The following is a 24,872-nucleotide window of genomic DNA, read 5'->3' as shown; positions in this document are numbered from 1 at the left end:
ATGATTGAAAACAAATGATTAACCAGTTTTAGTTTTGGAAAGCTGAGTTCAGTTCACCCCCAGGCCTGAGTACTACTAAGCCTATTGAACCAAGTAATGATTTATGTTGAAGTTATCTGGCAAAGCGAGGAAGGCTAAAATGTCTCAAAAGGATCCAGCAGCGAAACAAAGTCATTGGCATCTACAAGTCTGGAAAAGGTTGCAAAAGCATTTCTAAGGATTTGGGACTTCAGTGAACAACAATGAGAGCCATTATCCACAAATGGAGCAAACTTGGAACAGTGGTGAATTTTTCCAGTCGTCGTCCACTCAAAACTACTCCAAGAGGGCATCAATGACTCATCCACAAGGTCACCAAACAACCCAGAACTACAATATTACCATATTGTACAATTTTCTGGAGAAAACCTAAAGGGAAGGAAAAACTCTCTTTTAACTGGAAGCACCAGGGAATTTTTTTTTTTTTAATTTACAAAACCTTTAAAAACTGACCTTAAATGTAAAAAATACAAAAAATGTAATTAAATATTGGTTTGGTCTGTATACTGTAAAACAAAACAAGAACAAAAAGCCTAAACAACCCAAAACTGAGCAAAGAAGACTAATTAGACACGTAAAAATAAACATATTTACAATATATAACACCACTGATCTCTGCTATTTAACCATAAATCGCTTAAAAGAAATATTCTGCTCGTCCTCCCTTTTCTGGGAGGCAGTGGGGAGGTAGAGCGTACAGCCCGATCCGGCGGCGAGGTGTGGGAAGCCAGATCGGGCGCCCCCCTTCCGGCTCTCCTCTCTGCTCTCTCCTATCTTGTCCCTTTTGTCTTACTTCTCTCTATCACCTTTCTATCCCTTTGAAGAAGTGAGGCTCCATAAATGCTAAAGAGGTAAGTATTATTTCTCAGTTGCAGTGAATAGAAAATAAACTGTAGAAAACTAAACAGAAGAAAGAAGAAGAGAAATAACAATTTAACGTAAACCAATGACACACTCCAGGGCCTGATCAACCCTGGCAGGGCCTCCTTGGATGAGGGTGTGATAATGGCCGAAACACCTGATGAATCCAAGGTCCACTACTGACAATGTGTCCCAAATTTAAAATGATAATCTAGATCGATCTTTAATCCCTAAACCTAACCAAGGAAGGAAAATGGCAGATTAGCCTGGGTAAAAGACCGAAAGTTGAGGCACACAATGATGTGTGCTGCTGGCAGAGTTTCTGGGCTGCCTTTCCTCATAACAGCCATCCCTCAAGAGTCTCCCCATTTAAAGCAATGCATTATCAGGGACTGTAACATCTAGTCCTTTTAACTGAATCAGTGTCTATGTTACTGGTTTAGGTTACCTTTTGCCACAAGTCTTAATGAACCACTAATGCAATAACAATGCGTACTGTATATGAAGATAACATACACTCAATCTGAAAGTAAAAGAGAAACTTTTCTTACTATTGTTTTGTTTTAGTCTTGCAGTAAATGAGAGCAGTAGGAAACAACACAGGTTCTAACAGGTGTCTTTGTTGGAGGATCCACAGTTCACAAGCAATCCAGTTTCTATACACTTCCATATTAACGAGACCAACTTATTAGCTGAAACAAACATTTACAATATGGTTCATAAATAGTTTTGTTTTCTGGAAAGTATCCCCTTTCACTGAAACCGTACAGTTGGTACATTTTATTTTTAAATAGCTAATTTATTTGGATAGAGTACTGGTGAGGCTTAAAGTAGGGTGCATGGCTGCTGTGATGGACAGAATTGCTGAAACAGGCCACTACAGCACACCGCTCTTTCCTCACCATCGCTAATTGGAGTCACTTAACAGGACCTCTTGACCATGTTTGCGGTCTTGGTGGTTTTTGGAGCATTTTAATGGAATTATTTAACCAATAAAATGGCTTTTTGTGTAGCCTGAGTGAAATGTTAGTGATTTATTTTGCTGTTACTGCAGTAATTATGAGATCTGTGCCTTTGCACCCATACAATTTATGGATGTAGCTTGCTAACTTAACTTCTAAATTAGCTGATATTATTACGTCTGCCCCCAAAACGTAACATAGCAGCAGCCAAAATGGCACCTTCAGGCAGAGATATTATAAAAAGGCTTTTTGTAGTGTACTGCTATGCATTACTGTACTGACTAAAACCCAAGTATCAGGTTCAGTACTACTCATTTCCCTCCAATCTTCCCCAAATGCTTTCTGTGCATGTCTGTGCTAATCTTAGCTATAGACTCACACTTCCCTATTTCCATGAAGGAAACGGAACTCTTTTTTTCTTTGAAAAGGCTTTAAAAACCATTCATGTTTAATGTCTGTTGTCACTGTAACTCTTGCACTTAAAAAAAGCTCTATTTTAATCTGCTTCATTTGCATACTGCCATTTATGTGTTATGATTTTGTACTCTGCATTTCATATGGATACTGTGTATCTTGGAAATTGTCATACAAAATATAATATTAATCTTAATTTTAGACAGTTTCCTTAGATACAGTGGATAATGTATCTACTATGACATCACCCACTGGCTTATGAAGTCCCATTTTGAAGCCTGCTGTCAACATTTTGGCTGCAAAAACCAGGATATGATAAAGGGGGGCAGGTCTGACTGCAAAAACACATAATCATTGCCTAACGAGCTGACTGACAGGTCATTGGCTAATGAGCCAGAAGTTTCATACCACAGATAATCCTTCATTTTGAAACATGGTATGACCAAGATTTACAAAACAATCTTGATTTTTTTTATACAACGTGACCCCAAAATTAGTAACTAGGACCATAAAATTATGAGAAAAGTGTTTATAGATGTCAAGTCAGAGGGATGTTTTCCCACAGAGTTCTATAATCCTGGAAGTTTTTTTTGTAACTGCAACTATCGCCAGCTGGTGGCCTTGAGTAGAATGCAGGTTTGAGGCACTTCGTCAGAAACCACGTCCACGTTTTATACTATCTGTGATCATAACTAATGAACCATTGGTCATGCCTAATCAAGACATTGTCTTTTGTTTGTTTGTTTGCTTTGTTAACTGTAAATGCTCTCATGAAAAAGTATTGAGAAAGTTTGTTTTTACATTAAATTAAATACCAAAAAAGCACAAATGTGTGGAATAAGATGCTCTACTGCACTGTGACAACAACAGTGGGGGAAAAAATATGAGGCTTTCTGTATGCAAAGTATGATGGAAAAAAAAAGCTACTACAACTCAGTTTAGAACTAAAATGCCATCGGCATTTGTGCATTGCAAGTATTGTTACATTATTTTGCAAACCCAATTATTTTAAATCATTTATTTCCACCCCAGGGCCACTGGTGTTTAAAATAACTTTATTACATTTATATATCTAAACAGAAATAGCAGCATGTTTATTATCTAGAACTCCCAGGTGGAACAGCATGACTTCTTAGGGCTCATTGTGTGAAAATAAGGGATAAACTCGGAGGAAGTTGTAACAGTTTTATTAGAAATGAGGTTGTGACTAAACTTCGGTTCAGTCGTGTGCCAGTCCGGATAAAAAGAATTACCAATCATACAGACAGAGGGGCTACAGTGCACCAGCCTGGAGATTATTCAAAACTAAACACAGAATTTAAACATTAATGAAGTCAGGTAAATATCATACCCTTATGTGGAGCAGCAACACTGTGCTTTTTAATTAAATTATTATTTCACTAGCCATTGCACTGGACATATAGTGCTTGTTAGTTACAGAGCACAACTGATGAAGCCTCTTTAAAGCCCAGCAGGCTCAAACTGCTACACTAGGATGTCTTTGCCCTGACACAGTTCCAGCCATAAGATGATTTGTTGACTCCAGTATGTCAGCTCACTAACTCAGCTAAATCCCAGTGTCTTCTTTCTCTGCTTTGTGGATGTTTGGGTGCATTCCTGCTAAGTCCAGCTTATGAAAAATCGACAGAGTCCGCTCTACAAAAGTGCCAGAGGGCTTTGTTGTGAAGTCTTATGAAGACTTTTTGTGAGTTTACAAAGCAATGTTTTCACATGGAAAACTAATTAAGCTCTAATCAGGCAATTCAGAACCAAAGATATATGATATGATATTGCTTTCTGAAAAAAGAAATAATAATGAAAAGACACAATCAGTTACTACATAGAAAATTTACTTTGAGACATAGAAGTTCACGTTTTCCTTTTACTGAAAAGGTTAAGTTTAAAAAACAAGCCACAAATTTCATACAAAACAAAAAATGCAGCTACATGACTTCAGCGTTTGGTGAAAGGAACAGCAGACATGCATTTCTTCGTGTGAGCCATCCTCTTCTTCCTCCCTCCTCACTCCGTTTCTGCCCTCACTCATCTTCTCCTCGTCCCATCCATCCAGTAATGTCTCCACATCTCTCCACAGGATTGAATGCAGATGGCTTGAAGCTGATGAAAAGCGGCGTTGTGAGGCATCCCGAGTCTCCCGTGCGCTCCTGGAGTCTCTTTACATCTCACTGAACTCATACAGCTAACAGGCCCTGGCAGGCATCTGAATAAGAAGGAGGTGCAATCCAGCTTTCCCAGTTAGACTCTCTTTGTGATAGCGTTGTAAACACTGGGGCTTAATTGGGCATGCGGCTGGTGAACAGCTTGATTTTCATCATGCTTTTATTGGCGCTCCATGAGTTGGGATGGGGGAGCATGAGCAGGGCCTCACATACATCACAAGTGCAGTGGAAGGCATGAAGACTGGTCTGTGCAGCCTCAGCAAGTTGAATGTGAGGTAAGATCTGGCTGTGCTGGTCACAGTCTCATACTTTTTTCCGTTAGCTTTTGTGTGTGATGCTCCAGTTTTATTTTTAAATTGGAAGATAAAAAAAAATGAAAATGGGAAAAACTCCTGAAGACTGTCTGACCCTCATTAGGGCTTTCACCACACTTGGACACTTGCAGCTAATTAATGAATGCATTAATTGAAGGTTTGACGCCTGAGTACTTTTTCATAAGACTATTTTTTTCCTGTAGTGATTGACTAGGTATGACCGGCACTTTTTCATCTTTAAAATTTAGTCCAAAGCATTTACTGTCTGCAGCTGCTAAGCTAAGCTTTAACCATCATCCCTCTGGACATGGCTGACCTGCCAAAGTAGATATGAGTTGACGTGATTCTTATGGTGCGGTTATTCTGGGTAAAACATTAGAACTGACAGCTGAGCTCCCGGAGAAGATTTAAGAAAAGAGTAAACCAAGAGAAAATGATTAAAAAAACGATTCTTTAAGGATAAGACACACACTTTCTTTGTTCTAGTTTTGATTTTATTCATTCCATTAAGGACTGTTACCATCCTCCCCCTCCCTCCCCTCCTTTCCTATGAGGTTGTTGTATTTGATATATAATTTAAATCAGTGGTCTCCAGTCCTTTTCAGCGTAGCCCTGACAGCCATATCAGATGAGCTTGTGTAAGCCTTTATCATACCCCCACAGACAGATGGAATTTTTGGAAAGGCTTGTAGAGTAGTATTTATCTGCAGAGAAAACATAACTGCATGCAAATTCATGTAAAGCATGGTCACTCATATTGTTGATATTAAAGCTTGACTTTTTGTTTTTAAACTACCATTTTGGAGTTTTAGAAGCAGGGCACTGCAATAATTTACAGTGTGACTTTTTTTTGTTCCCGCTTAGTTCTTATGCAGTCTTAATGAGCTGACTTTGACCCAGGCAGAGCACCAAAGTAAACATACCCTATACTTAAGATAAGTGTTATACCAGTTTGTGGTGCTGATTGCATATCAGAGCCCAACTTTCACATAGCTGCAGTAAGGTGTGAAAGCCCATTACTGTGAATAAGAGAATGAGTGAAGATGAATTGTCAAGCACGCCATAAGCACGGGGTGATCGATCATGGTTTGGGCTTGTGCTGCAGCCATTCTCAAGTGAAGTTGGAGAGGAAATAATGGGTTCAATCCCTGAAAGTTCTCTAACAAGTATTACGGCAGCTAGAGAAAAAAAAAGGGGGGGGGCTGTGGATAAAAGAGAATGGTGTCTGTAACAAAATAATGACCAAGAAAAACAGGTTGGCTGGCATTATGAACCTCTGCGTGGACCCAGGTGACTTTAAGGAAGCTTTAATGCTTCTTAGCCCAGAGTATCACAAAGCACAAATCCAAGTCCGAAAATCCCGGGGCTTCTGAAGCACTTAGCCAGGGATTTGATGATGGAGAGACTGAGGCAATATATACAAAAGGTAATGAGGGAAGAGGAAACAGGTGGGAAACTAAACACAGCTGAAGACAATCAAGGAAACAGTGAAGGCAGGGATAGGAAGTGAAACTAGACAAGATACAAAAGCTAAAACTGCTAACAAAATAAAACATGAATTAAAGCGAGTAAATGGAGGAACAAGATTAACTTGACAAAGAGGAACACTGAAGTTGAGGCACATACTTTAGAGTGGAATGAAACACAAAAGGGAAGTAACTAAAAACAGCCTGAAAGCCACTGTAACTACTGAGAACAGAAGATTAACATAGCAAGATTAGAAATACAAAGAACTAAATTAAAGCAAGGAAAAGAAATATATATATATGACACAGATAATAGGCTCAATATGCAAGGATCAGCTATGACAGCTGAAGGTTTTGCCAGGGCCTCAAAGTCTGTGGCTCAGACCAAAACATCATCAAAAGTCTGTGAAGCGACCTTAGAATAGCAGTGCATAAAAGACCGCCCAAGGATTGCACAGAGGAGCTTTTTTTAAGGACAAATGGTCAAAAAGCCAACAAACAAGAAGTGAAAGACTCTTACATGCTACAAAAAGCCTTTACAAGCTGTGATATTTGCCAGAGGGTGTATTACTAAGTACTACAGTAAGGTGTCCAGAGTTCTGTGTTGGGTTTTCTGTTCTTTTGCTTTCTGTATTACTGTGTTTTATGTAAAAAAAAAAAAAAAAAAAAAAAAAAAAAATAGTAAAGAAATCTGTCATAGTTGACTTTATGGCTTTTGCAAATCAGCTAAACAAGATACATTGGATGTGGGGGTGTGGGTATCCAAACATTACATGGAGGACAGTGAGACTTTCCATTTCCTGTTGCTTGTTTTTGCAAGATTAAGGTCTAACATTTAAAATATATAGCCTAAACTGAAGACCAAAGGCGTTTCGCTAAAAATACTTGGCTTGTGACCTGCTTTATAAAAAGCCGTTTCCTCCAAGGCTCATTTCCTATTAAATCTATTAAAAGATAAAAAGTGAAGAAAAAATGCTCACAGAGTATCTCATTATTTAGTGTATATCAGCTGGTGACCCATAACAGATAGTTTATGACCAACTGGATGGATTAGCTCCACCTTATCCAGCTACAACAGCAGTGTCACCAGCATATGGATGCACCAGCTAATAAATCGCCAACATGTGTGTGCACATACACCAAAAACCGCATTACCTACATGGGGAGCCACACTTGATTAACCCATATTTTGCTACTGCTCGTATTTGTTTACTTTTTGTACTCAGAGTATGTCAGTTCCCCCCCACCCCTTGCCTTTCTTTCCTGCAAAGACATGCTTTGCCATTTTCTTTCCATGATTTAAGGCCAAGTAGGAAATGGAGTTTGATTTTGTAGTGTGCCAGCGGGGATCCTTAATGCCCCCTTCATCATTTGAACTACACAGAAGTCCTCGGGAGCCATTCAGATATGAGAGCTGAGACATGTAAAAGTGTCTCTCAGGGCTACAGTGACCCGAGGGATGAGCGCAGTACAGAGTATGTTCTGTACTTCATCACATCACCTAGAGGGAAAGCAATCCTACACTGAGTAGACTTTGGATAGAGATTCTTTTTTTAGTGATTCTTGCGGAAAACGGTGGAAAAACATGTTTTTGTCTGTGCGTTTATGAGGGCGTGGGACCCGTACACCTCTCGCTATGTGAGAGTAGATTTCAGCCTTAATTCAGTGCACACACGCTTTAAATTAAAGTGTAGCAAATGGTAATTATGCTGTAATGGCATTTCAGTAAGGCTGTCAGCTTTACTTATTTTTTTTTTAGTAAAGACTTGGAACAAACACGGGATGCCAGGAATGCTTGGAAATAAAATCTCCCTAAAACAAAATATGATCATCATCCAACTTTCAGTTACTCAGAATGAAGCACGTGCACAATCAAAGTGATCATCACCCAAGTTAAGGACTTTACTGAGAACTTTCCATAGACTGCCTCAAGGCTAAATCTTCTTGTTTTATACCACGCTGGGTAAACACAAGCACATGCTGATTAGCCATCAACAACAACAGAAGATGTTAAGTCATATTTACCATACCAGCATATTTGCCTTACTTACATAATGACCTCTGAGTGATTTAGATTTAAGTCTGAATAGCTGATTAATGGTGATTACAAGATGAGAAAATTTGACCCAGTGGGAGGGATTAATGCAAGAAAAATATTCAATTACCATCACACTGATATAAACTGAGGTTGAACAGTTAAGTGCTTTTGAGTTTTAATAATAATTTAAATAAAAGTGCAGGTTCAACATTTTCTGATTGGATTTGTTTACTGTGGCAAAATGTTACTTTGACTACATGTTAGAAATTAAACATGTGCTTCATTTTCACTTGCAGTAAACAGTTGTGAAACACTACACAGGTTCTTTCCTTTGAAGCAAACAGACAAAGCCGACAAACCAAACGCTCGTATGCATTTAAAAAAAGAAAGGAAGTGTATTTATGTTTCTCTGTTATCTTATGACCACATATTGTTGCCACACAGCTTGTTTTTGTCTCAAGACTGTCCGTCAAGCTTTTCTACTTGTCAAAAAGAAGTTAAGTCTGTCTGGAAGAGATAAAGACAGTAAATGTTATGTAGCCTTAATGGGCACTGCAAACAGTGCAGTAATGTCTTGAGCGGCCTTAATTCTGTGGATTTTGCTTAGAAAATGGGAAAAAAGTGCAGTTTTAAGATGACCACCCTTATTCTGAACTCTCTTTGAACTCTCTTAAGGTTTCTTATAACTCCTTTGGTGGTCTTCAGTAATCTTTGTTCCATTTTCTGTCTATATGATTGCACATAGCTTCAGTAATGTTGGGGTTTGGTCTCTGGGAGGCCAATCCATGACTGATAGTGACTGATTTTTTTTCAAAAAAACATTCCTATGATTCAGGTATGATGGCTGGACTAAGAATGAGACTGAAAGCCACTTACGTTGAGAGAAAAACTTTGAAAGACCTTCAGGAAGCCTGGAGAACTATTGCTTCAGACCACTTTAAAAAACATACAAAAAAGTCTGACTCCTTGGAAGCAAAACATAAAGAAATGAGGGGTGGCTGAGATTTCTGCATAAAAATAGGAAAGAATGCCTGGCATGTATCTGCAAATGACTTTCGACTGTCTTCTTCTGCAGTTTGTATTCGTCATTCACACTGAAGGTATTTGTAAGCTGTTGTCTAACACGAGTGACTTTATTTTCCCACAGTGTGTCACGCTGTTTCTTCTGTATTTGGAAATCCTGGGCCAGGAAAGAGGAACTTAGAAAGTCCCCGCTGATTATAATTAAGTGCTCTGGAAAAACACTTCCTTCACTGCAAGCTGACAGCATTACTCTGTATTTATTTATGCAGCAGAACAGGCAGAACATTTCTTCTTCCAAGAAAGACATGTTTAACATATTTATTCCCAAAGTAGAGCTTGTGTCACATGAGAACTATGCTTAGATTATTACATAAATAGATGTTAAAATAGCACGCTGACATCATAGCTAGATTTTTGCATTTATGTGCGCTCATAAAAAAAAAAGCCCAAAGTTTATAATGCCCACCAATCGCTATTGAAAGATGACTTTCTCTGAGAGCAAGAGGCAATTCCTTATATAGACAAAATCATTTCTTTCTCTGTCTTGCTCTCTGCCCGTTGTCACAGCGTTGGCCTTAGACATTTTACAGGACTGGATTATAGCTCAGGTTTTCCTCCGGGGACACTGGATTTATTAGCAGGCTATTTCTGGACACTTGTCAGATTCGTCTACAACAACCCTTTAGCCAGTTTTCATTAGCACTCCCATTCAGAAACTCTCACAGTGCACTGGATAGGGTTCATACTCATGTTTCAGTGTGTGCTGGCAGAACCAGCAGGTCGTGGTGATTCGTAATGCCCTTTTGCACAGTCCACTGATTCCGTGAGGCTTTACTTAATGCTGCTGGTAATGTCAAAGTCACTTTTTTTGCCATCATGATTGTATGACCAGTGATCCGACATGAGCTCAGTGGTCTTTCCTGCAATTTGTTCAGCTACAGACCTGAGTAGGATAAAGGGATATATTGTTGGAACCTTTTTCTCTGAGGTGAGCTCCACTGTGCGCAGTTTCTATAAACCAGATGGGAGCTGCACCCTTTATAGCACAGGGTCGAGGTAGTATAAATGGAGAGTAAGATTTCCATAGAGGAAATGGGACGTATATGAGGGTCACTGCAGTATAAGCTAAACATAAGATGTCTACAGGATGAAGGAGTGAAGGAAAGAGATAATAGAGACTGAGGTTTATAAGAACAAAACACAGTCTGTCAAGGAAATGTGTATAAATCCTATATATATATCTTTATAAAATAAAATGAAAAAATATGCCTGACAACATATTTCTACAATATCTGCCTCTGATTTGTTCCGATACTGAAACCTGCTGTTTTTTCCATTACTTGAAAAGGCAAATTGTTACATCCGACACCTTTCAGATTGTTTCTTGTGTCGTCTCAAGGTTGAGAAGCAGATCCAACAGCACACATAAAATCTAGGTTAATACAACCCTGCAGGTTTAAAAGTGTGCCTGTGCAAAAGAGTAGATCTAAGCAAAAGAAAAGGCGGCTCCTGCGCGCAGGTGTTTGAAGCAGCAATCAAAAGCAGCAAATGGAATACACAGAGAAATCATTTTCATACAAACTACTGTAAAGAAGGATTTCCATCAAGAGAAGTGCTGCTGCACTCAGGTCATTAATCAACGCTTGCTCGAGGTGACTGGACACTGTATTGCCTCAACAGCAGCCGGGATATAGTCTCACTGTGTAGCACTGCATGCCCTGGCAATCAGACGGCACCCTCTGTGCTGGTATGTGTGTGTGTGCGCGCGCGCGCGCGCGCGTGTGTGTGTGTGTGTGTGAACGCCTGGTTGCTATGTGTCTGAAATAGCTCAGACACACCTGCAGACACGGTGAGGCTTGTCTCAGAAGTTTTCACGTTACCATGCCTCATAGCTACAAAAGAGCCCACTTCCTTCTTCAGGCAGTCTGAAACCTGTCAGGAGGCATGATTTTTTAAAAAAAATCAGATTATCAGATAAAATCATCCCATCTACATACACCATGAGCAGTGGATAACTATAAAAGAGCAGCGGCTCATCTGATCTCATCATGTTTCAGGTAAAGGACAGAGACATCTTTTGCATATAGCTATCTATATATTTAACTTTTTGATTTCTTCCACAACTACTGCTTCTTAAGAGGGTGGTAAAAGTTAAGTTCCTTTCTATCTGCTCAGTAAAAAAAAGGGCAGAAAATGAAGTCATAAAATTCACAGTGCTTATGACCAGGCCCTGCACACATTAGACACTCTTTGAACTGATTTCTCCTCATATAATGTGTGTTTATATATATGTGCATGTATATAAGCACACATCATAAAATATATGAATGCACAGGACCTACAGATTGCGTGTCAAAGTGCTCTAATAAAACATCCCTCTGATGAGAATAGTGAACAGAGTTTTCTTTAATGTCAGCTGAACCCTATTTTTTCTTGATTCTTACTTGAATAAAAATCCTGTTTTGCTTGACTGAACTGAAAGGGCATCGACCACAACGCCACAGGCATAAAAAGTGGGTTTCTGTGTGTGTGTGTGTGTGTGTGTGTGTGTGTGTGTGTGCACTTCACATGACCTCTTTTTTTCACATCTTTCTTGTCTTGCTCATACCTCTGTCACTCACCTGGTTGTATTTACAGCACACGCAAACGTAGGTTTGCGCAGTTTTTGTTCCCCCTTTTTATTCCTGTTTTGGGGCCCACAGATGGGTGGAGCGGTGTTTGTTCAAGCAGTCATTTAGTGCTATTATGCAAAATGTTTCAACTTTGCGTGCAACTTCCGCTGTAGTCGCAAGGTTTTCGGATGAGTGCACGCATAGAGGCCTCATTGTGGAGGGATTCAGCTTTTAATACAGCATTCCTGTGACTTCATATCAGACTTTTAAACTTCATTTATCTAACTTTCCGTCTTTCTGCCTGACGTCATTTAGTGAGGGTAAAGTAAAGCAACCACAACTCTTGAGCACAGTGTGTAGGAAACATGTAAGCGCAGACAGAGGGCCCATTCTTACACAAAGTGGGCAGGGTGCAGTGACGCTGTGACCAAAACACACACACTTACACAGAGAGGAGGAGGAGGAGGAGGAAAAGGAGGAGGATGAAACAAGGGTAGAGAGGGAAACAGGAACAGAAAGTGGCGATGTCAGAGTGAGGGGGACCAGAACAGAGCTGAAGCCAGATGCCAAAACAGAAACAACAGAAGTTTGAGCAGCTAACTGGATTAGACAAGACGCGAGACCTGACCTGCTACTTCACAAGTGCCTGCGGGGTAAGGTTCTGCTTTCAACGAGATCTTAACTCCCACTGAATACTTTGATACAGCTGTGGCTTAAGTTGGTAGTGTGGTGATGTTTCTTGTTGTTTGATTAAAGGAGAACTCAGGTAAAATTGCTGCTTTTCGGACAATCTTCATTAAAACATTTTTTTAAAAAGCCTAATTTTGGCTGGGGTTAGATTTCAGCCAAAAGCGTCTGTAATACGTGTCTGTAATCTCGTCCCCTTAAAACAAACCATCTCACTCAAACGTCTGCTTCTAAGAACTTTCACTTTGTCCCTCACTTTAGTTTTAAAGGGCTGACTAACTTACTGATGATGTTTATTAGCTTCATCTGGCTGCTCCCTCCCTTTTCTTACTGTCAGTGTGACCTCCACTTTGCTCATTTCATTCCAGTTAGGACTGAGCTGACACGTCTGACATGTAATGGGCTTGTGCACTTGCTTTTGTTTACTGTGAAACATATCAGCGGGCCTGTTGCTACGACAGCAAAACAGCTGCACTTCGAGATCAAACACAGATCATATTTTCTGCACGAAAAAAAATATCTAGAGGTTTAGCTGTTTACCGGTTCTTGACTCAGGTCAAAACAAACACGTCCAAGTGCTCTGAATTAATGCTGACTGATGAGCGAACTGCTCTGACTCGGTGCTCGGGGCAAGTCATTAAAGATTCCTGCCTTGCCTTCTGTCGCAACTTTGTCTTTTAGGTCACGCGTGTTCCTTAAAAAAGTAGCAGGGGCTAACTGTGTGCAATCATAACATTTTTTCTCAGCCCCTTCCTGGCTTTGTGTGGCCCAGAAATGGCTTTTTCCTGTGTATGAATGCCTCAAGAAGAAGACAAAGTCATGAGAAAGTGAAACAGCCGGTGAGAGTCTCTGAAAGAATGTTGACATGAGTGAGACTCATTTTTATTTATTTTTAGTAAAAATATAGCTACAATCTTTAAAATAGCCGTTAAGTTAGGAACAAGTACCGGCTCACATGGATGTTGCCAACATTGTGAACGGGGTCATCTCACAGTACTGCACAGAAACGGCCTGCTGAGTACTAAACAACAGCGGCAATCAGCTTATTGTTACCTCTCTTACTGGATTAATTCCCTTAGCACATTGATGAAATGACACGTAGATCATAACGCAGCATTGTATTTCTTCTGCTAGTGTTTCAACTATAGTTCACCCGTGTATAAACACATCTCAAAGTGGGCTCTTTGTTCCTGGCCAGAGGCTATAATTATCATAGCACTCAGTGACTTGTCCATTCCATTTAATGACTTTCCTACTGATTCATTGTGAGTCACTTCTTTTCTACCGGCTAGATCACACCTCCGTGCTTCACTCCCGATCTCTGTCCCTCTCCGACAAACTTATTGCTCAGCGGCTCTGGCTCGCCGCGGTGGCAGAGTTTTCATAATGGCGGGATGATCAGAGCGTGCACAGAGGTGCTGCAGCTCAGCCAAGCTCATCACAACAACATGTACCTGCAGCCAATAATCAGGAAAGATGTGGCAGCGACGCCATCGCTCTCAGGAATATGCACGGTTTTCCATGTCGCCTGCAGGCAGCCTTTGTTCCGAACGTGGTGCACATTTTTGAAATAAGGCACATTCCCGTGCGCAGCTTTTATGTGCTGCTGCTATACAGAGAAGAATATTTGGTGGAGTTATTAAACCATCGCAGCAGAACGAGATAACGACGCGCGCTGCCCTTGTTTTTCTTCTCATCAGAGCAGCACTGAGTGGCATTAAACTCACTGTCAGTCTGTGCTGTTTGCATTTTACTTCATTAGTAGACCCAAATTTTCCGACTTTAGCAAAATCTAGATTAGTTTTCTTCTTAAATTTGCCGGTGACCTCATTTGCTTCTCTTTTTTTTTTTATGAACACCCAAAACTGCACAAACTAACATGAAAAGTCTCTAATAACCCAAAAAGAAATCAAGCACAGTTTCTCATGCGGTGGTTTGGATCACTTCTATTTTCTGAAATGGGATTGCTCTTTCTGATCTCTCACTTAAACATTTCAGGTGCTACTTAGCTTTAAGTGCTTAGCTTCCTGTTGAGCAAATGAACAGGAGGGGAAGTTAGCGGGCTGTCTGTGGGTAAACTAATTTCACACATGAGGCACAACGCACGGTGGAAGCCGTGCCTATTTGCTCTCCACTTGCAGGTGCATCTTCATCTCTCTTTCTCTGCATACGAAGCAACCGAATGTGAGATGAAAATCTCTTTCCTTCCTGCGAACAGAATACAAAGAAGCCCTGTAGCCGAAAGCTACAGAGACTCTGAGGAGCGTACTTGAGTCAAATGGTGTTTGAAAAACTATAGTTGTTTAACAGCATTTAAATAAAAATGTTGCCTCAAGGCTTCAGGCTTAATCAAATAGCTTTTTAGTCTCAGAGTAAGGAACAATATGACTTTTATTTCCATGTAGGACTGACAATTGAAGTTCCTTACATCAAGGATTCCTATTTGGGAGAGCTGTTATGGGGTAGTTTTATTTGAGGCCACCATAAAATTGCTAAATTCAGACATTTAGGAATACTTAGGCCACATTCCATCCATCTCTTGCTTTGGGATCCATGAGACCTGTATATTCATGAGCCTCCTATAGCAGATCTTTCTCTGGCCTACCTCTCTCCCACTTCGCTTCTTTTTTTTCTGACACTGTCACGTTCTCCATCTCAGCGGGATTCTTAGGAAGATTGGTTACCTCTGTCTCGGTCTCGCCTTCCCTCAGACACAATCTCCCTCCATTTCTTCCACTCCTTCTTACTCCCTCTCTCTCTTCTCCGCTGTGTTCCTTAGTGGGACTCTTAGAGAGAGAGAGCTGCCCTGAATCATGAATGCCCCTCTGCAATATTAATGAAGGGAAAGCTGAAAAAAATCCGAAGCTGACATTGACAAGATGGGGGGGTGGGGTGCAGGAGTAGAGATGTTAAAGACAGAGGCAGAAAGATAGATTGGGAGGCAGGGAAAGAGTGAGGGAGACCAGTTGTCTGCCTGGACCCAAATTTTCTGTTCATGTTAACCTTCTTTTTTTTTTTTTGCAGCTACATCCACATTAAGCAACTTCTCTACAGCTTGTCAGACTGAAAGTTAAAGGGGAGGAGGACAAGAGGAAACTCGAGAAAACAATTACTGGAATGTCGACCTGGATAAAGAAACTTCCGCTTTCCTCGAGATCAGAATCCTCATATTGAAAGCCTCCTCTAACCAAGTGACCTCTTGGTTGTGTGGATTTGTTTAAATGGGCCTTGGCCTTCTCCAAAGGAACACTTTAAAGCAGAAAGCATCTGTGACGTTTGCTTCTGGTGTTTCCATTTAACACAGAGAGTACAGCCTTCGTTGGATAGACGAGAGTCTCAGGGAAACTATTTCATTTTGGGCAGTTTTTTAACCTTAATCCAACCACCCAAAGGGCTCAGAGGGACATTATATTTTTATCATTTTAGTACCCCAGCATCCTAACATGCACATTTGCTGTCTCACAACTATTTCAACTCTCTAAAGGATTTAGCAAAACTTTTCCAACAGTGAGATAGTCTCATTTAAAGGGCTTACACGCCGGTATCCTAAGCCATGGATGGGAAAACTGACAGCATTCAGGATTTTTTCAACCAACTGTGGCACTTTGCTTCAGAAAAACACAACCAGGGGGCCTATAACACAGTCTGCCTGGTGGTCCTCCTGACGCTTCCCCTGCTCATCCTCCTCACAACAGTGGTGGTGTGCTGCCACTGCTGTTGCTGTCGTCATGCCAACAGCTGCTGTCGTTGCTGCTGCGGCGACGCCGTGTCGTCTCCAAGGTCAGAAACAAAGAAGAAAAAAAATTCTGCCAATACCGAAGACTTGTGGATCTCGGTCAAGCCTGGGCCGATGACGCCCGACCGGGTCGCTCTGGCCATGGAGTAAATATCCCTTTTTTGACCTGAGATTGCTGACGAGTTTATGGAAAGGAGCTGATGGAGCATCCCGAAAAGCATAAACCGTGGATGCTCTTGGACTCCGTGGATATTCAAACAAAAAGGATGAACTTCACCTAGTAGCGGGCACAGATGTGTTTGAAATATGTAAACAGTGTATATATTGTTGTCACTTTGCATTCATAAGATGTCGTGCGGTGGTTTTATGACAATGTTTACAGCATTTTTATGAGCATTTTTTTTAGTGTTTGGTACATAAAGCAAGAAATATGAAGACAGAAGCACATATATAACTGCAAGTGTGTGTGTGTGTGTGTGTGTGTATGTGTGTGTGTAAGAGAAGCACAGTGTTATTGAGAGCACTTTGTTCTTAGAGCTCCCATGTGAAATTCAGTGCGTGTGTATTTGGGAGAGAGAGCCAATTTAGGGTCTGCCCAGTGCTCAGAAAGCTGTATTACTCACATTCAGGCTGCAATGCAGACTGTGATTGACTCTCAATTTCTAAATCAAAAGGCACTGTCATCTAAAAAGCTGAACTCACTGCCTACAGAACTTTCTTCATTCCAACATTTTTTCCCCCCATTTCTTGAAGATGTTACAGCATTGTCACAGGACTGGAACTTCACTTTCATCGGGCTTTTTTGTGGTTTTTTTTTACACTATTACACTATTCAGGGCCAAGCAAGCATTAAAAAAGACCATTTGTAAAAGATAAAGTGAGAACCCCCCCCCAAAGGACAAACAAACAACACTGGAAACTAGAAACTAGATACTCATACCAATGGAGGTGTTAGCAATAATGAATAGCCATGTATTTATGGAAATTTTGAACATCTATTCCTCTAAAATTTATGAATACAACTGAAAGAGGTGGCGTAAGTTGGTTTAGAGCAGATCCATATGCACTTTTATTCTGTTTTGAAGTCATCACACAGAAAATTTGGAAGGAGGACCAACAACACACTTAAGCCCAATGCCTAACCCCCAAATGCGATCTCCTGCCTTTTGCCCCCGTATCTGGGGGGCGTTGGGGCTTAAGAGGATTTATACTGGCATTAAGTTTGTTTGTAATCACTTTTGGCTAACTTCCTAGCACAGATGTGGACAATTTTAGATTGTCAAAAGTGTGTTTAATTAAAACAAATCACTGTCTAAGCATACATGTTTGTATACTTCATCATGCTGAGAGCTTCCCCTACACTTGTGATTGTGCCTTATAACTGCAAAATCCATTTTACGTGCATTTCTTTAAAAAGTTTGATGAGTGCTTACATGGATACTGCTGGTAAACATTATTTGCCAGCAGTATTTTATTGCCATTCTGTTGAGATACAAACATAATGCTGATTAATTTGATCAAGTCCTCACTATTCACATGTATACAACGTTTTTAGAAACGGGTTTGAACAGTATTCAAAGTATTTTTTTTGTTTTAGCTTAATTAAATTCACATACTTTTCAAAAATTCCAGTAAAAAGAAACTGAAATAATCAAACGATTTGGGCTTCGAGTGGATTGTGCCTGAAGGCTCCTTGTTTTGAAAGTGTACGACATCTCAAGGCCCAATTAAGCAGAGTCGTCTCAGCAGTATCATCATCTTTATGCATTAGCTTATTTTGGTACTAAGTTGATCTTCTTGCTCAAGTGCTGCTGGGAAAACCAGCCCCACTCATTTCATTACTGCTCAGACAGATACATCCCCATGTGGAAATTTGGGTTTGTCTCTTCTGCTTTATGTTCGCAGAGAGAAACTGTACGTGTTGAGCTTAATTTGAAAGCTTGCCTTGCAAAACACAGGCAACGTATGATGACTAATAATTGCAAGAGTGAGACATTTAACAAGAAAACACACTGCCATGTTCGGGGTTTTTTGCTGAGCACGTCATTGTGGTTTGCGTTTGTCAAAGTAAAATTGACAGGTTTGACTGGTTATTAAATGCTGACTGTGGCAGGCTTTTTACAACATAAATAAAAATGTATAATGATGTGAAAGACTGAAAAAATTAAAGGAATAGTTTGACATTTTCAGAGTTATTCTTACTACTTTTACTTCTCTGTGAGAGTTACGTGATTCAGCTTCATGTCTGCATGCTAAATATACACCTGCTGTGGGCAGCGGGTTAGCTTTTCTTATTACAAAGACAAAGAGAAAACAGCTTGTCTGGCTCTGTGCAAAGGTAAGACAGTAATTACTAAAATAGTGATCAGTAATTGTGAAACAGGAATTCACAGGCTGCTTGGTTTTTTATGTGGTAACCTAGTCTCATCGACCAGAAGAGACTTTTAGAGGCACAAGGTGTTTTTTATGCACTTTGGTAAACAGTTGAGTAGTTACTTCCTGCTTTCTGTCATTTGCTAAACTCTCCTAGTACTTTAAACTGAAAGGATATTAAAGGTTAATCCAAGGATATCCCCTTAAATACCAGAATATGAGTCACACATAACACCATAAACAAATATAAGCACTGATTCTAGAGACTGGAATTGGGGTGAAAATGTAAACTGTATGTCCAGCATGGATGCTACTGTGATGCTACCTGTTGGTGTGAGGACTTCCAGAGTTCTCAATATGCTCAGTTAATGAAGGAGTTAATGAAGCTGTTGCTGTCTCGTGAGGTGGTATGAGTCAATGACCACTCCGGATATTATTATTTCACTGCAAACTTTAATCAGTCCAAGCACACAATACACATAATGGTCAATCCTGCAACGTACTGTTCCAAATGGATTAGCCCACACAGGGGTGGCTCATAACCAGTGTTGGTCAAGTTACTTGAAAAAAGTAATCAGTTACTAATTACTGATTACTTCCCCCAAAAAGTAATCCCGTTACTTTACTGATTACTTATTTTCAAAAGTAATTAATTACTTAGTTACTTTTTAAAAACACGATTTACAACCTGAATAGGTGATAAAGCGATAGATCTTTCAGCCCAATTCTACTTTTTCTGCATAATTCATCATACAAAATGTAATCAAATGGAAAAGTCTCTTTTTAAAACTTGTTTTATTAGTTTTAATCTTTTAACTTTATGCATCAAGCAAAAATTAAATTATATGCAACATTCTCTGACTGGAAGAAATTTGTTTAACATTTAAACCTATTTTCTGCACATTCCAGCACATAAAATAAAATATTTTTTTGTGTTTACACTCACTCTTTCAAATAGATGCAAGTAAAACACAGCAGAAAATAAATAAAATCAAAGACTAGCGGTCCTGTTGCTCTATTTTCACCTGTAAAGCAGGAGTGGGGTAGGCGGAGGTTTACCCTGGTGCAGGTGTGCCGCAGCGGTCAGTGGAAGAATCCGCGAGTTTCTCTGTGAGTTTCACATTACGTCGTAGTGCACTCGGTGCTTGCTTGGAAGTTTAGGGGGTTTTTTCGCTGTAAAAAGAAGTTTTCTTCCCACGCACAACGGACACTAATGTTTTTGTCACTTTTTATGGAATCAAACTCAAAATAAGGTCAGTACTTCCACGCTTTAAACGCTGCATGCTACACTCTGTCCCGCACTCGATATATTATGATCTGCAGACAGCTGTTGTCACGAACGTCGCACTCGCTTACGTCACTGTCATGAGACGTTCTCGCAAAAAATCACGGTTTTAGTAACGCAGTAACGCAGCGTTCCTACGTGAAAGTAACGGTAATCTAATTACTATTTTTGCAATAGTAATCCCTTACATTACTCGTTACTTGAAAAAAGTAATCAGATTACAGTAACGCGCCCATCTCTGCTCATAACAGACAAATGGTGCAGAGTGATAACGTCTTGATGCATGCTCAATCATCCAGGTAAGAAAATCTCCAAAAGTTGATTCTGTTCATCTGGACGTAGTGTTTTGTGGGAGAAACGTTTCGTCACTCATCCAAGTGACAACTTCAGTCTCAGCTGACTGCAGGTTTCCCCAATCTTATAAACAGTACATTTGCATAATGACTGAAACCAGCCTGACAATATAGAAATGCAGCTATCTCAGAAATATACATGCATGTTAAAGAAGCAGCTGGTTGTTGTAATGGTGACCCTTGAGGAGGCTTTTGCTGAAGATTTCTAATGCTGTTCACTTGATACAGAAAATCCATGTAGTCATTGTTCCCAGCACTTGCTGAAAGATATTTCTCCACAACTGAAACACTTTAAAAACCAAAAAATTGAACCATATCTACAGCTATGACATAAAGAAAGTACGTTCTCTTTCAGTTCTGCTGAAGGTTTTATGTAAACGGAAATCATAAAAAATGGTCTGGTTATATAGTCAACAAAAATGAAGCCAAAATGCAGAAGCAAGGTGTGAAAAACACACGCCTCATGATTCAGCAGCTTTCAGAACCAACTTTAGCAGCAACAACTTGACGTAGTCGTTGTCGAAATCGTGTGACTTTCTCAATTTCTCACAGTGCTGTTGAGGATTTTTTGTCCCACTCTTCTTGACAATGTTGCTTCAGTTCACTGAGGTTTCCTGGCCTTAGTGCAACACCTCATCTTTCCTTTTTCAGCCATTTTGCTGTAGATTTGCTGTTGTTCTTCGGTTAATTTTCTTGTTGCATGACCCAATTTCTGCATACTTTGGTTTACAGAGTTCAGTTACTACAAGGCATGCAAGTCCTGTGGCTGCAAAACAAACCAAAATCATCACCATCACCATGCTTTACAGTTCACGAGATGATTGTTGTGATATGGTGTTTCAGTTTTCACCAAATGTGGTTTGGTCTCATTTGTCCAAAGGACTTTTTATAGAAATCTTGTGGTTTATTCACATGCAGTGTTGTAGACTGCCATGCTATTTATCGAGAGAAGAGGCTTTCTTCTAGCAACGTCTCCAAATTCAGCCATACCTTTTTTTCTAATTGACTGTTATGTTCCTTAACATGCTAACTGAGTCTGAGGTGTAGCTCTTGGATTTTTAGCTGTTTCTCTTAGTGTGGCACAGTCTGGGGTGAATCTGATGGGGCATCAACACTGGGAACACTATCTTGAATGTTTTCCACTAGGGTGACCAACCGTCCTCTTTTCCCTGGACATGTCCACTTTCCACGTTCTGTCCGGGGCGTCCGGGGGGATTTTCGAGATTGATAAAAACGTCCGGGTTTTCCTATATTCCGACAGAGGAACCATGTGTGTGACGTCATCCCCGAACTGCTGCTTTGTGAGTTGTTCTGCGCTCACAGATGGGACTGACAGCGCACAGCAACGCACGTAATAATGTTTAAAAGATCCCAAAGTGCAAGTGCATCTTTTCAGACAAACTGCAAAAGAAATTTCCCTCGTACCGACCCAGTACTGGTAATTTTTCTTATGCAGATGAGGTATTATTTCTGTACCATTATTTAAGTCAGGGGCTTTTAAGTTTTCTTTTGCACTGCACTTTTTTGCACTGACATAGTTTACAATTCACAATTCATTAACCACACAGACAAGGCATCGTTTAAATATGTTAAATATGTTTCTTTAAGCAAGTTCTTCATGACCGAGCCAGGTGTCCGCTTTTTTGGAAATCAAAATACGGTCACCCTTTTTTCCACTGAATAGTCTTTCTCACAGTAGAACGATGGACTTCAGATAATCTGGAAATGGACCTATAACGCTTTCCAGAATCACAGGCAGAAATAATTGCTTTAATAAGATCACCTGTATGGTTCAGACCTGTAAAACTGACAAAAATGCAGATTTCCTAGATGTGGTCGCACTTGCTGATTATCAATTAATCAAGTAATCAACTGAGTATCACACACTGTCCCGATATATAAAACCTTAGAATTAAAAGAGGGTGTACTTTCTTTTTTCCATGACTGTATATACTCATCTGTTCTATCAAAAACACAACAAACATGTTGCCCACATTATTTTTCTTTGTGCTCCAGCTCCACTGTATCCCATTTTGAACCCCTCATAAAAACAAGTTCACCTTTTCAAAATTCCCCTTTAATTTTTTGCTTACATTGTTGTTGTTGATGTGTTTGTCTTTCAGCATATTTTAATGACCCGGCAGGCAGGAGACCGCAGTTATCACAGACTGTATGTAAAAAACTAGCATTTGGCTTCCACATCTAAAAAAATGATGACAGTGAGAAAGTGCCTTAAAACTGCATCCTTTCTAATTGCAAACACGGCGCCGCTCCACATGTTGCAGAAGTTCTGTTAAGAAGTTTAAAGTGAAATGACCCTTCCTTTCATCTATGATCTCATTAAATAATGTCCGGACGAGTTTATGCTCTCTGCTAATTTAAAGTCTTATCTAATACAACATGAAATGCATTTTCTAATGTTGGTCACCATTAGTGGAACATATGAGCATGTAGTGTCCCTACATTTAAAAGTTAGTTCACCCTCAGGCTTCAAATGGTCACAAAATGATGGTAAATATGGGTATATTAGAGGCTTTAGAATGGCCACAGTTGTTATATTAAGGTTTCTTTTGTAATTTCTACGGTTTTCTATACTGCACTGCTTTCTTGCTTGGTTATGAAGGTACACCAGGAATTCTGTATTTACCAGGGTGCTAATTCTAGCAAGCAAAAAATCATCACCTCTATATTCACTGACAGAGTCACCTGAGCTTTGAGTTATCAGTAAGGTTAGAAAAGTCACTGCAGAAAAAAAATATGGTTGTGGTTGGTTATGACAGCTGGTTAGCTTTTATAATACAAAGACAAAGAGAAAACAGCTTGCCTGACACTGTGCAAAGGTAAGAAAATAATTACTAACATTGCAATCAGTCAAATCAGTACTTGTGAAACAGGAATTCACAAATTGGCGGGTCTGTGGTAATCTATTCTTGTCGACCAAAAGAGACTTTTAGAGGTACTACGTGCTTTTTGTGAAATTTGGTCGCTGGTTGAGTAGTTACATCTCGTTTTCTGTCATTTGCTATGCCTTGGGTCGTGCTTTAAACTGAAAGCATATTAAAGGTTAATCCATGGCTTTCCCATTAAATACTAGCATAAAGTCACACATGCAGTAAGATCCAAAGATCCATTTTATCACTGTGGCAAATATAGAAAAAAAACATGGTTATGGTTGTTATTTGACATTTTCACACATGAATTCTAATCATATTTTAAATTCATTCCTGCTCATTTGCCTGCCGCTAAATTTGTTTACACGACAGCCATGGGTAACGTATTCCAAATATGGGTTGTTGATGGCTCTGTTTTTTCACGTCTCTGTGCTATAAATATATATATTAAGCTCAAGTGTCTGATAACACTTCATTTCCACTCATGTCCACACATCCATGCCTTTTTCTTCAATACTTGTTAGGCAGTGACTTGACCTCCGTCACTTTAAACAGATCATAATTTATTTTCAAAGCACTGTTTAAATTAGCTGCAGGAGTTGGGGGAGGGAAAATAACACGCAGTGTACACTGTCATCAGTTCTCTGTGATCAGAGGAAGTGGAGGTGAGAGTATTTGTCATCTGTTTGAGCACCAGATCTACCCTTGTGGATAGCTTCCTGCAAGATCACACTATGTTTTTTTTTTCCGCCCATCTAATTATGCATGACATTGTTTACTTAAGACATGTTTGCATTGTTCTACAGTTAAAAAAGTGCTGATGTGATTCTTTTTGTTTTAATTATGTGCATGACTGGGTTTTGTTGGTTGCTCTGCATGCATAATTTATCATGATATATAGAGAAACAATGATAAAGCATATAAAAACAGTATGGGAGATGACAGGGACAGAAATAAAGTATTTTCCTAGCTTTGTGGGATCTCATTTTTCTATTTCTAATTTAAATTGAAGTTAACGGAGCCTTTAGGTTTTGACACGAAGTCATTATGTTTTCGTTTGCACAGGCGTCTTCAGTCAGCGTGGCTGCCAGGACAATATGCTTACAAAAATTCACTGTGTATACAAGCAATGCGTTTACTTGGAGCGCATATGCATGCCAATGAGAACAAAGTTCCTGATCGCTTTTGCAGCGTGTCAACACACCGCGCTTGAAGAGACCACAGGAAGTATGATGGACTGTGAAATGTGAGGATAAAATAAACATAGACTATGATCCCTGCTGTGGCGCATAAACATAGAATATGACGCCTGCTGTGAATGATTCCATACTGCAAAGTTTTCTATTACACAACAGAACCATCCACCGTTACTGCGACAAATTGCAGCAAAAAGTCAACTAAAAGCTGGACCATTGTTTAGTTAGGTATGAACTGTAATCAAAGAAAACGGAAAGCTGCTGAAGCAGAGCAATTAATAAGCACTTCTGCCCGCAGTGATCCTCGTGAACATATAATTTTCATCATTGATTTGAAAGCCGTAGCTAAGAAATCTTTGATGCACGTAATCTGTTTGGCTCGAGGAGCAATTCGTGTTTGACAAAAGACGTGCACTTTGTACAAATTCGTTACATCTCACGG

General features: G+C 39.8%; 1 protein-coding gene across 2 annotated transcripts; it reads left to right on the top strand.

Annotated features, from left to right (window-relative positions):
* The first annotated feature begins 4,375 nt into the window (after positions 1-4,375).
* Positions 4,376-18,521, top strand: kiaa0040 (KIAA0040 ortholog). Of its 2 annotated transcripts, none has more exons than XM_025900394.1 (2): positions 4,376-4,731; positions 15,621-18,521. In XM_025900394.1, exon 2 carries the CDS (start codon positions 16,150-16,152, stop codon positions 16,480-16,482), a length of 333 nt encoding a protein of 110 aa, XP_025756179.1. In that variant the 5' UTR covers positions 4,376-4,731; positions 15,621-16,149; the 3' UTR covers positions 16,483-18,521. The 2 variants fall into 2 exon arrangements, with proteins under 2 accessions (XP_025756179.1, XP_003438195.2); XM_003438147.5 differs by lacking the exon at positions 4,376-4,731 and adding an exon at positions 12,383-12,562.
* The last annotated feature ends 6,351 nt before the right edge of the window (positions 18,522-24,872 follow it).

The sequence above is a fragment of the Oreochromis niloticus genome, linkage group LG18 (genome assembly GCF_001858045.2).
Source record: "Oreochromis niloticus isolate F11D_XX linkage group LG18, O_niloticus_UMD_NMBU, whole genome shotgun sequence".
Classification (NCBI taxonomy): Eukaryota; Metazoa; Chordata; class Actinopteri; order Cichliformes; family Cichlidae; genus Oreochromis; species Oreochromis niloticus.
This window is presented reverse-complemented; position numbering and strand designations above follow the sequence as displayed.